The sequence below is a fragment of the Carassius carassius genome, chromosome 47 (assembly GCF_963082965.1).
Source record: "Carassius carassius chromosome 47, fCarCar2.1, whole genome shotgun sequence".
Lineage (NCBI taxonomy): Eukaryota > Metazoa > Chordata > Actinopteri > Cypriniformes > Cyprinidae > Carassius > Carassius carassius.
Genome location: NC_081801.1, coordinates 152,501 through 167,500, shown reverse-complemented (window position 1 = coordinate 167,500; position 15,000 = coordinate 152,501). Strand labels below are relative to the sequence as shown.

Genomic DNA, 15,000 nt, shown 5'->3' with positions numbered 1-15,000 from the left:
GAAATGTTACCTTGGCCACTAAGTAAAATTAAAGGAGCTGAAATACTGACATGACTACAATAAAGAATAATAATGACTAAAGAAAATGATGAGTAAAATTAATGAAAAAAGCTGAACAGAAATATTAAACAAAAAAACAATAAGAAATGACAAAAGCACTTAAAATGGAGATAAAAGCTAAAATTAAATTATCAATATTAAATGAAAGACTTAAAAGCCTAAACAAAAATTTGAAATAAGAAATAACAGCTAATAAAAGATGCAAATAAAATTGAAAAAGAAAATAAAGCACAAATTATTTTTGTTACTTGAAATTTTTTTTTTTGTTAGATGAAACAAAAATGCTGATGAAATACTTCGAATTATTTTATTTCGCTTGGCAAGACATTTCTAATTTTCATTCAAATTAAATTACAAAACTTTCTAAAAGTACTAAAATAAAAATATCTATTATAGAGAAATAAACAACAAAAACTAATAAAAATGACAAATGCACATAATAATGACTAAACCTTGAACTGAAAATTAAAAAAAGTCTGAAGTATGAAAATATTCATAGGTCCCATAGAGAGTAATAACAGGAAAAAATACTGAATGACACAGCGACTGCTTATTGTTTAGATGTGTTGAAAACACTGTGATAACATCATCTCCAGCACATTGAATTATTAGTGAATGCAGAACTGGCTGTGTGCTGGTTGGTCTGTTTCTGCAGCGCTACCCGGGTCAGGTGACCCTGAAGTCCACTCGTCTGCGTCTGGCGTACTCCAGGAAGAGAGCGGGTCCGAGGCCAGAGCAGACGCAGACGCAGGCGGTCAGTGTGCAGACGGACGACGCTCTAGCAGGAGTCCCCGAGCTCCGCCGGCCAGAGAGCTTCCTGTCGCTGCCTCCGATGGGCGGAGCTGTGGCCGAAGCCCCGCCCCCTGACACACACACATCACTTCCTCCCTCCAGAGAGCTGCTGCTGCTGGACTCGTCCACCTCGCCCATGTCCCCGCCCCCTCCTCCCCCGCCCCCTCCCCCTCCTCCCCCACCCCCCTCTCTAGAGGACACGCCCCCAGACGCCCCCCCGCTGACCGCCAGACCGGAGTCTCCCCTCGGACCCTTCACCGCACGCTTCTTCGACAGCAGTCAGCTGCTCAACGCCAGGAAGAAGCTGAGGAAGACGGCGTCGCTGGAGTCCAGTCAGTGGAGGAGAGGTGAGACGCACACACGGTCAGGAGTGAGACATGAGCTGCAGAGTCTCTCGAGTGCTGAGTAACGCTCTTGTGTCCTCAGCGAGCTCCCCGATGGACGAGGTTCTGGCCAGTCTGAAGCGCGGGAGCTTCCACCTGCGGAAGGCCGAGCTGCGTGTTCTGGCTCCCGATCCGGACGAGGACGAGGACAACAACATCCTGGCTCAGATCCGTAAGGGAGTGCAGCTGCGTAAGGTGCGCAGACAGGAACGCAGCTGCAGAGGAGCGACTGCGATGGATTCTGACCCGCTGACCCGCAGCATCCACGAGGCCCTGCGCCGCATCAAAGAGGCTTCACCCGAGTCTGAGTCTGAGTCTGAGGATGAGACGCCCGCCGGCGCCGACTGGGAGAGCTGAAGCCCCGCCCCCAGCCTCATCATCATCAGTGTGTGTGTACCTCACAGCAGATCACTGAAGCACAGGCTGCTCGGAGAGTTTATTACACTTACTACTCCTTCATTTACTCTTATTCTCCTCTTTTTGTCTTGACGTATGTTTGCAGGAGACTCCATTCATGTTCTCCTGACCCTCGATCTGACCGACGTCTTTAACCAACAACACAAAACATTACAATAAAATAACTAACAGAAAACAATACATCACGATTATAAACCGGAAAATAAATAAACCAAAACCGATATAAAAATAAATTAAACCTAAATAGTATTAAAATAATTACATTTCATAAAAAGGATAAAAGCACATAGCAAAATTACTCAAATTAAACTTTTTACAATTTTTAAATAAAATAAAAAAATATTAAAAATGAAACTGAAATTTTAAAAATAAAAGCTAATTCAAAATATTAATAAAAACTATTTCTGTGTGTGTCTACAGTATTTATCTACACACACACACACACACACACACACACACAATGTTCCAAGATAATTTAGCTGACGTTCCTTTAATTATATTATGACAATGTTATTTCTAAATGATCGAAACATCCAAGTTTATTAATTATGAATTTATTAATGTTAAAAAAAAATGATTCTGGAATGTCTGAACATTAAAGGAACATTCCATTTTATCAATCTGCAAACATTATTCTTTAATATTCTCTGAACTGAGAAACGGAGATGTTTCAGAAGTAAATACTGTTTTGAGAGCATTATTAAAGAGCAGATAAGTGAAGAAACATTGTAATAGCGTTACTAGAAGAGCGCGGAGACAATCATAACAACATGATGTTTAATCACACACTTCAGGAGAACATGAGTGAGATCTTTCTCCAGGTTTGATCTGAATGAACGTTTGTTTTATTGTGTTGGTGTCTGTGACTCTGTGTGTGTCCAGCACTGACCCATCGACAGGCCTGCAGACCTGCGTTTACCCATGATGCCGTGCGGCACGCGTCTGAAGCGTAATTTGACTTGTTTTCATCACGTGTACTGTATTTAGCTTTTGATATTATTTGTCTGAATCATATTAATTGTTCTGTATGTTATATGCATTATGTGGTCAGTCAAACCCAATCCACTGAAACACTACAGTCGTGTGCAATATTATATTAGAAACTGAAAACAGAACTTCTGATGTATGATAAAGCGCAGATCCATCGCATGTTTGCCCACAGGACACCTGTATTTATTGAGTTCCACGAAATATTTAAATATGTAAAGCAATATCATAAAATGTATACTGATTTTTTTTTTTATCTTCAGTTTGGTTTTTACTCTGCTTTTCCAAACATTGTACTCCTAATAGTTATTTGAATTTGCATTTTGCCCCTTACATAAATAAAGTTTCAATAGAAATCGCTCTTTTTGTGTTCATCTCATTCGATCGAGCTGCACTGACACTGTCTGACCGCTGGGTGGCGTCAGCTGACCAGCATCGTCATGACAACAGCTGGAGGCGGGGCTACATGCATCAGTGGGCGTGTCGGATCCTACATGCGGATGACGTCAAAATCAGCGAATATTCATTTATAGGCAGAAATTATTCTAGAACCAAATATGAGATTCTCTGAGGCTCTGATAAAAAAGCTTCACTAAGAAAACATGTAAGTGATTAAAAAAATCTGCCACTGGGTCAGAATAACAAACAATTCAAAGGGAAAATAGTATTTATTTCTTATCCTATTAGCATTTAAAAAAAAAAAAAAATTATATATATATATATATTTTTTTTTAGAAAATTAGAATTTTTCTTCTCAAGTAAATGTCTTCTGATTTAAGAACTTTTTGGTATTTTTACTGGAAAATGATGCATAAATAACACAGTATTTCTAATAGGAACATAAAGCTGATTTAGTATCTAGTAAGGAATAGTTGGTCAGTCATTTACTCACCTCATGGTTCTGTGTGACTTCATTCTGTTGAACACAAAAGCAGATGTTTAGATGAATGTTCAAGCTGCTCCGTGACTGTCAGGATCCAGAAAACATCAGAGTCTGATAACAGTCGTCCATCAGATCACGTGATGAAAACACGTCATATTTCACTTCAAAATAAATACATACATATTGTGAATCATGAAGATGTCCAGACACAGGAACAGCAGTGACATGTATTTCTTCTTCATGCACTGCATCAGTTCCTGATGATTTGGGGGTGAACTGTGTTTTTCTCCACAAGAGTGTGTTCAGGGTTCAAACATTCATAAAGACAAAAACAACACCATTGAGCATTTTTCCTCTTTAATTTTACTATAAAGTAAATTACAATTGTGTTGGAGTGTGTGGTTTAATCAATATTCTCAATTATTATTCAAAGGTGTCTGAGCCTCAAAGTGTCACATCAGCTCATAAATCAAACATGATAATAATAATAATAATAATAAAGCCGTCCAGTGTGTCAAAAACGAGCACATCTATCTGCTGCGAGCCCTTGAAGATCTTCAGACGCTTCATCTGTGTGAGACGACCGGTCAGGCAGAGAAACACTCGGCTGGAATCTGGACACATCGTTTCTCTTTTAAATACTTCAGTAGTTCAAAAATATTGCCAGTTTATCTCACATTAAAAAAAAACACATTTCCACATCGGAAATTATAAAAAAACAAGAAAAATGATAACAAACCTTACTACTTAATGCAGCCACTGTGATTAGAGTATATAGATAGAATATTATTATTATTTTTTTTTACAATAAATAAGCAGAAATCATACAGTAGGAAGTAAACCGCTGCTCTTCATGAAGAGTGGAAACAAAAAACCCCAAGAACAAACTGATCGACCTCGATCCCGTGACATGAGCGCACCGAAGCCCCTCGTGTGTGTGTGTGTGTGTGTGTGTGTGTGTGTGTGTGTTTAAATCGTGTTTGGAAAGATGCTTCCAGACCCCCTGCTGACTCGAGTGTGTGTGAGACCAAAAATACCTGATAGTGTCCATTTCTCTCCTATTGCTCAGATTTCAGTGGAAGAGTAGCAGATGATAAACACAGGAGTAGCATCTTCAGAGAACCTGCTTCAGTGGCGCAGTGGAGAGAGATCAGTGTAAGAGTGTGTGTGTGTGTGTGTGTGTGTCTAGCTGCTGTCGTCCTCCATCAGTTTGGCCAGACTGTCTCGCAGCTCGCTCAGCTCAAAGATCTTTCCGTCCAGCAGCTGGAGAAGCGAGCGCAGACTCTTCCTGAAGCTGTGGCTCTCCAGCTCACTGTTCTCCAGACGCTGCTCCAGATCCAGCAGCTGAGACTCCAGCTCCACATTCCTCCGCTCCGTCTCCTGATGGAGCAAACACCCAGCCGATGTCAGACCATTAACAGGCGTCATCTAGTTAATTACAGCACGTGCTGATTAACTCATCTAATTAATCACACATCAGCCAGATGAGAAATTACTCCCAAAAGAACATTTAATATCATCATCGTGTTGAGTGAGGAAAGCATTGAATAGCCACTGCAAAAAGTAGCTTTGGAAATAAATAATAATAATAATAATAAATGTTTTTTTTTTTTTTTTACAAATACTACTAAATATGAACTATAATTAATGAGTGAGTCGTTCATTCAACCGATTGAATGAATCAGCTGATTCATATAGAAACGAAGCACATGACTGTCTTACGAACGAGTCACTGAATCACTAGCTTGCTCAGTTGATTTAAAACCATGGATTCCTTCAGGAACGAATCACTGCTATGTGCTGATGCTCAACAGATCTGCTGTGGCTGTGGAACTATTTCCATTAGTGAAATTGAGCAAAACAGACGTTATTGTGTCTAAAACACTGTATTAACTTCTTGTTTATGTCCCTATATCATGTTATATCACGTTTGCACCTGTGCACATATCGTGGAGAAACAGCACTCTTGCTGGTGTGATCCGGTGATGTAAATACAAGAGTAGTTGTATGATCTGTATGCTGTATGATCATCAGACGAGGACAGGTGCAGATTCACCTGTAGTTTCTGAGCCAGAGAATCTTTCTGTGTTTGCAGCTGGCTGGCCTTCTCCACTTCCTGTTTCAGATTCTCCAGTTCCTGTGGGGAACAGACTCAGACTCAGCTCTGTGTGCGAGTGTGAAGCAGTGGATGGGTGTTCGCTGTGGTGCTCTGACCTCCTCTCTGGCCTTCAGCTCGGCCTCCAGCTCCTCGATGGTCTGGTTCAGCTCTGTTTTCTGTGTTTTGACTCCGGCGGTTTGTCCGCTCACACACTCCAGCTCCGTGACCTGAAACACACAGAGAGTCGAGTAGAACTGCAGTATATTCCAGAGCTGTTCTGATCTGCTGATGTGATGTGTCTGACCCGTCGGTGCAGTCGCTCGGCCTCGTCCTGATACGCCGCCAGCTGCTGCTTCCACTGCTTGACGTTAGCCGTGGACTCCAGCAGCGCCGCTGTTAGCTTAGCATTGTTCCCCTTCAGAGCCGCCAGCTCGGCCTCCCAGTGTTTAGTGATGGACGAGGAGCTGCAACACAAGACCGTAGAGCAAAGAGTGTCTACTAAACACTCCAGTCGAGTGAGTGTGTGTGTGTGTGTGTGTGTGCACCTGTGAGGGAAGGGGACAGCGTTGATCTCGGCGCGGCTCTCGGTGTTGAAGGGTGTGTCGGGGGTCACTCTCTCGTTCGTCCCGTTGATGTTCTCTGGAGTCACAGGAGACTGAAGATCACCAGTCGCTGATTCCTGCCACACACACACACACACACACACACACACACACACACACACACACACACTCTCAGCTCAAGCTGATCAGAGCCACAGCAAACACACAGATCAGGAAACACACACACACACATTTGGCTTCGGCTGGATACAGAATATCACACACAGTTCAGGAAGAGAACCAACACACCTTCAGATCTAATCACAGTCGTTTATGACTCTGTTTTTATTCAGTCTTAGTCTTGTGCCAGATGTCATGTTTAGTTTTTATCATATTTAGTCCACCGTTTTAGTCAATTAAAATGGTCACATTTCAGCCACAATGCGGAATAGTTAAGCTGATAATCACAATTAATTTGTTCAAAATGATAATCGTGATCACAGATCAGAACTGTTGTCATTTGAGAGATAACGGCACCTTCACTGATAAACACAAATCAAGAGATTGTCAGCTCACCCACGTGCTTCATGCGACCTCCTGATTTATTACATCATCATAAATATAAACTCTCTCTACATTATGAAAAATGTTGAGAATATAAAGAAAAATAAAGGGAAGAAATTGTGTCCTTTTAAGAGAAAGCTCTGATGGGGGATTTAAAGACATCTGGCAACCGCAAGCATTTGTGTTTCTCTAGTTATTATTATATTGTACAGCACTTTGGTCAGCGTTGGTTGTTTATAAATGTGCTTGATAAATGAACATTGAACATTTTATTATGTATTATTTTTCATCAAAAAATGTCATTAAATGAAGTTTTTGTCTTAAAGAATTTAAAACTATTTGCATTACAAGTGAGCACTCAGGGGAAATGTGTGTGACGCTCATGAAGAGGATTCCTTGTTCACAATAAATATGAAGTGTTTCTGGACAAACGTGTTGTTTTTAGGCAGGATGAACTCACAGATGAACACTAATCTGACTCACGGTGACTGCGAGGAACACAGCAAGCGCTTCTTACCTTCACTGGTGTCCGAATCTGTGCGACATCACGAGAGAAATAATGAAGAAACACTCATCAGTACTGATCAGAGCGGAGCGGGGAGAATAAACGAGGAGTGTTGGGACTGAAGGATTCAGATGTGACACGGTTTGGAGGTTTAACTGGGTCTCAGGTCAGATTTGGAGGATATTTAAGGATGACCTTACGGTGTGTTTCTCCTTACCTTCAAGCGCGGGAAGCACGAGACGGATTTGCGCTTGAGAGACAAAGTGATTGAGGATGTCAGAATGAGTCCTGACACACTGGTCTGAGCTGGTTTAGTGTGGTTTATACCTGTGAGGGTGAGCTGGTCAACTCCATCTTCTCCTGAGATCTCTCTTTGGCTAACCGCGCCGCTTCTTTGAACTCTGCAAACTTGTCAGCAAACTGCAGAGGGATAAAAGAAGAGGGAAGTGTCAGGAGACCAGGATGTGATCTGAGAGAAGCTGGGTCTGGGTCCGGACTCACTTTGCTCAGATGTGCCTCGGAGGAGAAGCCCAGGCCGTACACGGTGTTGGCCCGACTGTCCGCCCACTGACCGAACTTGTGTGAGGTTTTGGTGAAGGTCATGTTGGGGGTGATGGTGCTGTTGATGATGGCCTGCCGAAACACAACATCGCTCACAAACCAGGAATCAATGCAAGGAGACACAAATAGATTCACCAAAATTAAAACAAGAACAAATTCCTGCCAACTGGCTCAGAAAAACACGATTGATTCAAAGCAAAACCAGCTTCACTCCTTATTAACAGATATTTGTTCTTGTTTTCAACTTTTGATCAATTTGTCAGAAAACGAGACTTATGATCCTTTTACATCTTTGGTAAATGTCTCTACATGTAAGAACGTTTAGATATTTGCGCTGGGAAAAATACTGAGGGGATTCTTATTTTTGTAGTGCAGCCAACATTCAGTGAATTTATGAAGACTGTGGACATTAGTAACATTAGTTCTTGTTAACTAATGCATTAAACCTGAAAACGAATATCCTCTCATCATTTCCTCTTCCTCACGTCCTTCCAAACTTCTGTTTTATATATCTTCTATATTCAGAAACTCACACAGGTCTGGAACGACGGGAGGAAGAGGAAATGATGACACAATGGTCACTTTAATGTTATCAAACAGGTGTTAATCGTTGAAACAGTAGGTTAAAATGGTCTCATGAGGACCAAGCGGGGACCTCTGACCTTTGACCCGTCCAGGCTGATGATGCGGTAGACGGTGCGTGTGCTGTCGTAGAAGTAGGACACGGTCACGGCGTGTTTGCTGGTGGGAACCCAGTTCTTCTTGGTGCTGGGGTCGATCTGGAAGACGTGCGCTCTGCTGCTGAAGATGGGCTGCTCTCTGCAGGAAACACAGACACACTGCTGCAGTGCATGATGGGAAGGCACAATCCCCCATCAGATCAGCTGAGCACATCTGCACCAATCCGCGCTCAGATTAGGACTTGTGCTGGATTATATAGGATTTTCCGGGCAGAGTAACTATTAACGCTTCGCTTTAGTCCAGGACTAGAGTTAATCTGCGCTAGATAAGAGCCGCGGTTCGCTATCAGTTCATCTGCCAGACGCACGGAAATCCCAGCATGCAAAGCAAAGCCCGCTTCCCTGTTCCTCTGTGTTCAGAACATCTTATCTGACTCCCTCCTGCTTCAGATCCATCACCAGACAACGCTCACTGTTAATCACAGAGGTCAGAGGTCAGAGGTCACGCTCACACAGCTGCTGATGCGAGCTCTTCACAGCTTCATCACTGGATCTGAGTGTGTGTGTCTCTGGAGCCGGTAATTAATCACATTCTCAGCGAGAACAGAAGCGGATCTGTGTGGATCAGATGAGAGACGGCACCTGAGCTTCCTTTAAACACTTAACTCCTCCAAAAATCATCACGTAGTCGTCTCAAACACCACCGCTGACCTACAAACCCCGGAGAAACTTCTCTAAACAGCATCCTCCTCTGAGAGAGAGTCAGTGAATGATGATTTCTGGATGCATCTCTGTCCACACTAACAGCTGGTGTGATGATGAACTCTCTCTCAGATGAACACAGTGAAACTGAGAGTTAATGCGACTGTGAGCTGTTATATTTCGGGTTAAACAGTAGTGTATTCAGACGGAGAGCAGCAGAAGTCACTCAAACACAGACCTGACAGAAAAACCCAGTCATCAAAACAAAAGGTAAAGTAGAACGTTAAACCACAGTAGGAAATCAGCTCTAATCACACACACGACTGATAATAAATTTGACTACAAGACACCGAACCATTGTTCAAACACGTGTGTGTGTGTGTGTGTGTGTGTGTGTGTCACTGTTCACAATCACACACACAGATAAAGTCAAACTGGTTGATGAGGCTTTGACATCAGCAGTTCTCTCTCTCTCTCTCTCTCTCTCTCTCTCACACACACACAGATTGTGTTAATGAACACACACACACACACACACAGGCCAAGGGTGAAGCGGTCCATCTGCTCACACTGGGCATGACATAATCACTGCACAAACACACCGCACTAAACATGACATCACACACACTTTCATTCTTTACTATGATTAAGATTAATTCAGTGTATTTTCAGAGTAATGTCTGTGAACGGATTCATCAGATGCAGGCCGCCGATATGGTTCCTGGGCTCCTTGTCAGGCTCATATTTGATCATATTTGCTGATTCTGAGATTATCAGTCTCTGATCAATGTGTTTGATTGGCTGATGAACAGCAGTGATCGTTTCTTCCTGGCACTTTTAACTCAAATACAATCCATAATAACACTTCCTCTCCTGTTGTCTCTCACAGATTTGTTTAGAGCTGTTTAAACGCTGCTTGATCTGTGCAGATTTCTCTCCTGATTCAGAACAGAACACTCTTTCACTGGAGGAAGTGTTATTATGGAGTATAGACATTATATGTGTTTGAGTTAAAAGAGTTTCATCTTGTGTCTTCTCCAGATGTTCACTGATGGACTGGAGTGCTGTGGATTATTGTGATGTTTTTATCAGACTCTCATTCTGACGGCACCCATTCACTGCAGAGCACCCATTGATGAGACACTGATGCAGTGCTACATTTCTACAAACCTGATGAAGAAACAAACTCATCCTGATCTCAGATGACCTGAGGGTGATCGCGTTTTCAGAAGATTATCGTGTAGAGTAACTGGATGTCAGTGTCATGAAATTATTGAAATATTAACGCTTGTGAATCGCACATCTACTCTCGGTGAGGTGTTTGGCTGTTCGTGTGTACAGATCAGCTCGACTTAAGAGAATCGTACAGAAACACTTGCAATAACTTGACAGTGACGTCATACGGAGTGATGACATCATCTCGGCCTCAGCCAATCAGCAAGCAGCAGCACAGTATCATCAGACAGCTGGTGTACAGCTCAATGGTTTCAGAGAAGCACACTTCAGATACAGCAGCTATTTTTGGTCCTGGCTCTGGACCCCTGCCCCGCTTTGAGAAGAGACACACACACACACACACACACACACACACACAACACATCCCTGCTGCATGTGACTGATCTCATCCATGCAAATCAAAAATCTGCACTGGCAGTACAGTTTAGAGTCAATAATCTTCTGTGAAGGCTCATGAACCGCTGAACTCACTGTATTACTGCAATATTCTCATTTCAGCTGATAACAGCACAATCACCTCCAGGAGCGGTGTCTCAACAGCATGAAAAACATCAACAGGACAATCCACCAAACCATCAGCATCAAATGAAGCAGCAGCTGGAGTAAAAGCAGTAAGATCATGGTAACATACCCCATTTTGCTGGCTCACAGATCTCCGCTAATGCGCTCGTGTTGATGCTGCTGAGAGCGATTCAGTCCGACGCGACGCTGCTGTTCATGATGAAGAGGATGAAGAAGATGAAGAAGAAGACGAGTGATGCTCCAGATACTGAGAGAGGATCATCGGATCCTCAGCATCCTCCTCCTGCAGCGGCCAGATGATTGATTTCCTCTCGCATCTGTCTCGCGCTCCTGCTGTCTGTCATCACGCAGTCGCGTCACTCTCCGAACTCTGACATCACGGACAGTACACGTGTCCCGTCACTTCCGGCTGCTTGATCCCAGACGAGCAGCTAAAGACTGCGATCACACCGGGGCTCTTCCGAGGCGCCATCCAGCGGACACTGCGCCATCGTCATCCGTCAGCTCAATGATGAAGAGAAACAATCTGACTGCACTGTTCTCACAATTAACGTGAACTTGAATTCATATCGCTCGCTTATGCACTATTCCGTGACGTTATGTAGTATAAACAGAGCGAGTGGATGATGCACTTTAATGTCCGAAAAAACGGAGTGTGGAATGTTGGACACTTCATGCACACAATGACGTCATGAAGGGGGAGGGGCTATCAGACTCCGATTATGAATGACAGAATAACCTTATATAATTCATACATACACTACAGGGTTGAGTACATAGTGCACAAGTACACAGTGTATCATTTGGAACGCGGCTTACGTGAATAGTAATTAGGCCGAATAATACTTCATGCAATTAGCTGGTTAGAGCACAAATAGAGCACACTTTACCACACACAAACTCTCACATGCTCTCAAACACTCTCTCTCTCAGGTTCTGATTTCGTCCTGATCTTGAGTTACTCATAACTGCAGTGACAGACATCAGCAGGTGCTTTTCTCCAGATCACAGATGTAGACTACAGTTTCAGACTTTCAACAGGTTTTCTTTTACCCTCTCCTCATAAAAATCAGTAGCACGGTTTGTAAAAATAAATGATTTTGAAGAACAAAATTAACTTGTGTGAAAAATCTTGTGACCCATTTCTACCTGTCTCACACATTTTCACCAATTTATATAGAGCTCTTTTTATAGTCCTCTTTATTATTACAATACATCGTTTGATTCAGTTTGTGTTGTCTTGAGTGGATTAATAAAACATTAAACAGTCCTTTTGTTTATGTTACATAATCTTTCCTTCTTAAATTCATTAGAGGGAAGGTCGGAACAAAGTGGGGCTCATCCGGGATTTAAACCCAGGACCTCTCTAAATATTTTAAAACAGAGAATAACTAGAAAATAAATCGAAAGTTTGCAATTGTAAAATTATTTTTCTTACATTTTTGCACCTTCTGTAACTATGGGAAACCTAAAAAGGGTCACGTGAGAATCTCTTACTGGGAAAATGATGAAATATATAAACAGCAATAGAATGTTAAACCTATTTACTGCTGCAACACAACACCCAAAAACTGAATTTCAGAAGCAACCAGATCTTGGAGTGACGCCACAGATGCATCAGATTTTGACATGTTTCATTCTGATTGGTCTCTGGGTGAATGTTTGACTTGTGTAGTTTAATGCAGCCCATAACTCAACATCTAGTCTGTTTTCCTTCAACTCCACATGACCTGCAGGACCTCGGAGAAGCTCACGTATCTGTGAAGTATTTTTAGGTTTGGCGGGGCGAAGCAAAAAACCCAATCCCTGCTTTCACAATGTGACACCAGGACCACAAAGTTAAACTCTGGACAGCCTTAGGGTTTAGCACAATTAAAATTTCACCTTTTGAGGATGACTGGCACCTGCGAGTAGATACACCATGCCTCACTGCATTCTGCAGCTCTCGCAGAAAACAGGCGCCACGTCAAGCTATTTACAGATAATGCTGAGCAAGAGAAAGCTCCCACAGCTGAACTGACACGAACAGAGCGACCCGTTCGCCTGTAAAGCACCTCTGATTAATGCAACCTGCAACAAAAATGGAAACAATGGAAATAATGGATCCAGAGAGCCAGATGACAGCACTGCTGGAAGACTCGCTTGCTGAAGAACAGCTGAACGATGAAGTGGAGGATCTGAGCAACAGGTGAGAAGCTCAGACACACATCAGATTAGAGGATATCAGCCATGTCAAACCTCGGCTGTTCATTTATAATCTTCACTGGTATTCCTGCTTGCACAAGCCTGCGAATGCATGACTATTACAACTGTTAGCGTGACTTTTTGTTATTAATGAAATGCTTGAATGATGAATCAATGTTCACTACCCTGCAGCTTGAGAGAGGTGGTCCAGGACGGAGCGGTCAAGCCGAAGCTCCACTGCCTGATGATGGATCCGTCCTTCTCCATGGTGACGGTCCAGAGCGAGGACAGCGGGATCGTTTGGGAAACCGCTTCCAGCCGCTGCTCCACACCTTGGGCTTCCGAGCTCAATGAACCCGGATACAGCAGCTGCGGCTCCGGAGCGGCCGGCAGGATCCTCTTCATTATGGACGAAGAACTGATGAGCAGAAGGAAGAGGAAGCCCAAGTCTGAGAAACCAAAGATGCTCCATCAGGTCAGTCATGAGATCCTCGCTGAAGCGGAGAGACCGGCCATGGTGGAAGTGTCCCGGCCCAATGTGACACCAGAAGAAGGAACAGAGGAGTACAAAACAGCTGATCAGAGAGAAAAGCACCAGCGTTTGTTCAGTCTCGTCTCTGAAGGATCTGAGATACTAAACATCATCGCTCCACCGAGAGTCTTCACCGTGGATGAAGAGGAGAGCAAAGGTCTGGAAGATAACTTGTATTACCTCGAGGAGACACCTGCTGTGAAATCCCCAGAGATCCTGGATGAACCTGAGCTGGACATCTATACTGATACTGTAGAGACGGAGAAGAGCGTTTCAGTGATACCAGAGCCCAGTGTCCAGATCCCGTTTCTGCCCATTCAAGTGTCCCGAAGAGGACAGACAGCTGAAGACTACTTTGAGAAGTTCACGCTCCTTGACCATCAAGCTCCATCCGGAGCATCACCAGTAGAAGAAGCCCAGCAGGAAACAGAGGACAAGTTCACAGAAGAAGATGATAAAGCAGTTGGTCCTGAAGTAGAAACAAGACTTTCTGGAGTCTCCTCAGCTGTGAGTATGCTTGACATTTCTGGCGAACACTTGGACGATGTGTTTTACGGCGGAGGGAGTGAGCCACCTTCTGCTGCGAGTGTTAGTGAAAAGGAAAGAGAGTTTTCCAAATCCTCTCTGAAGGAAAGTGGAAGCGTCTTGTTTGGAAGCGAGGAGTCGGTCCTCACTCCCATATACCTTCCTGAAGGTCCTCCGAAAATCATTGATCCCAACCTGCTGGAGGAGCCCAAAGCCTTGGCGTTTCTCTACTCGGACCTGTACGCAGACGCCGTCGGAACCAGAAGGAAGCAGGACGATGACGTCGAGAGCGTGACCTCTGAGAAATCCTTCCACAGTCAAGCGTCTGACTCCGAGGACAGAGGATATCTGGAGAAGTTTGTGCTCAGGGTGGAGACTCTGGGAGAAGTTGTTCCTGAGATACGTCCTGAAGAACAGCATGACCCTTTCAGACTCGCCGGATACGAGATACACCACAAAGAAGAAGAAGTGGACACTCAGGCAGAAGAGCAGGAAGAGATCACCGATTTCTTTAGGAACAGTGCGTCTTCATCGCCCTGTGAACCTGACGACTTCCGGCAGCTGGAGGAAGAGGAAAAGATCGAAGCCGCCAGGACGCCTCGGGTCACTTTCAAAGACGAAGCGCCAAAGAATAAGACAGAACAACAGGGGAGCGATCATCTACCGTTGGCTGACGACACAGACTTTTCAGATGAGTTCTTACCAGTTGAATTAAGCGAGGATTGTCCAGCGTGGGAGGAAAACTTGCAGATGGTTGTCAGAGCTGCGGGAAAACCAACTTCAACACACACAAATGAGCTAAAACAAAAACCAAAGTCAGTAAGCGA

General features: G+C 43.6%; 3 protein-coding genes across 4 annotated transcripts in view; 2 read left to right on the top strand and 1 right to left on the bottom strand.

The window, feature by feature from the left end:
* Positions 1-1,813, top strand: part of jmy (junction mediating and regulatory protein, p53 cofactor) — a 15,385-nt gene extending 13,572 nt beyond the window's left edge. The window contains exons 9-10 of the mRNA XM_059542425.1: positions 716-1,199; positions 1,279-1,813. Coding sequence (XP_059398408.1) covers positions 716-1,199; positions 1,279-1,592 — 798 coding nt within the window. The 3' untranslated portion in view covers positions 1,593-1,813. The remainder of the gene's footprint in view (positions 1-715; positions 1,200-1,278) is intronic.
* Positions 1,814-4,681: 2,868 nt separating this feature from the next.
* On the bottom strand, positions 4,682-11,120 carry LOC132130658 (homer protein homolog 1). Of its 2 annotated transcripts, XM_059542431.1 has the most exons (9): positions 11,042-11,120; positions 8,455-8,611; positions 7,733-7,864; positions 7,559-7,651; positions 6,166-6,299; positions 5,925-6,084; positions 5,737-5,847; positions 5,579-5,659; positions 4,682-4,902 (listed from the first exon to the last, which is right to left on the bottom strand). In XM_059542431.1, the coding sequence occupies exons 1-9, from the start codon at positions 11,044-11,046 to the stop codon at positions 4,708-4,710; spliced, it is 1,068 nt and encodes a 355-aa protein (XP_059398414.1). In that variant the 5' UTR covers positions 11,047-11,120; the 3' UTR covers positions 4,682-4,707. The 2 variants fall into 2 exon arrangements, with proteins under 2 accessions (XP_059398414.1, XP_059398413.1); XM_059542430.1 differs by having other exon boundaries at positions 5,925-6,299.
* Positions 11,121-12,803: 1,683 nt separating this feature from the next.
* The window catches only part of si:ch1073-398f15.1 (cardiomyopathy-associated protein 5), a 2,504-nt gene continuing 307 nt past the window's right edge, over positions 12,804-15,000 (top strand). The window contains exons 1-2 of the mRNA XM_059541959.1: positions 12,804-13,120; positions 13,309-15,000. The exon at positions 13,309-15,000 is cut by the window's right edge and continues 307 nt beyond it. Coding sequence (XP_059397942.1) covers positions 12,996-13,120; positions 13,309-15,000 — 1,817 coding nt within the window. The 5' untranslated portion in view covers positions 12,804-12,995. The remainder of the gene's footprint in view (positions 13,121-13,308) is intronic.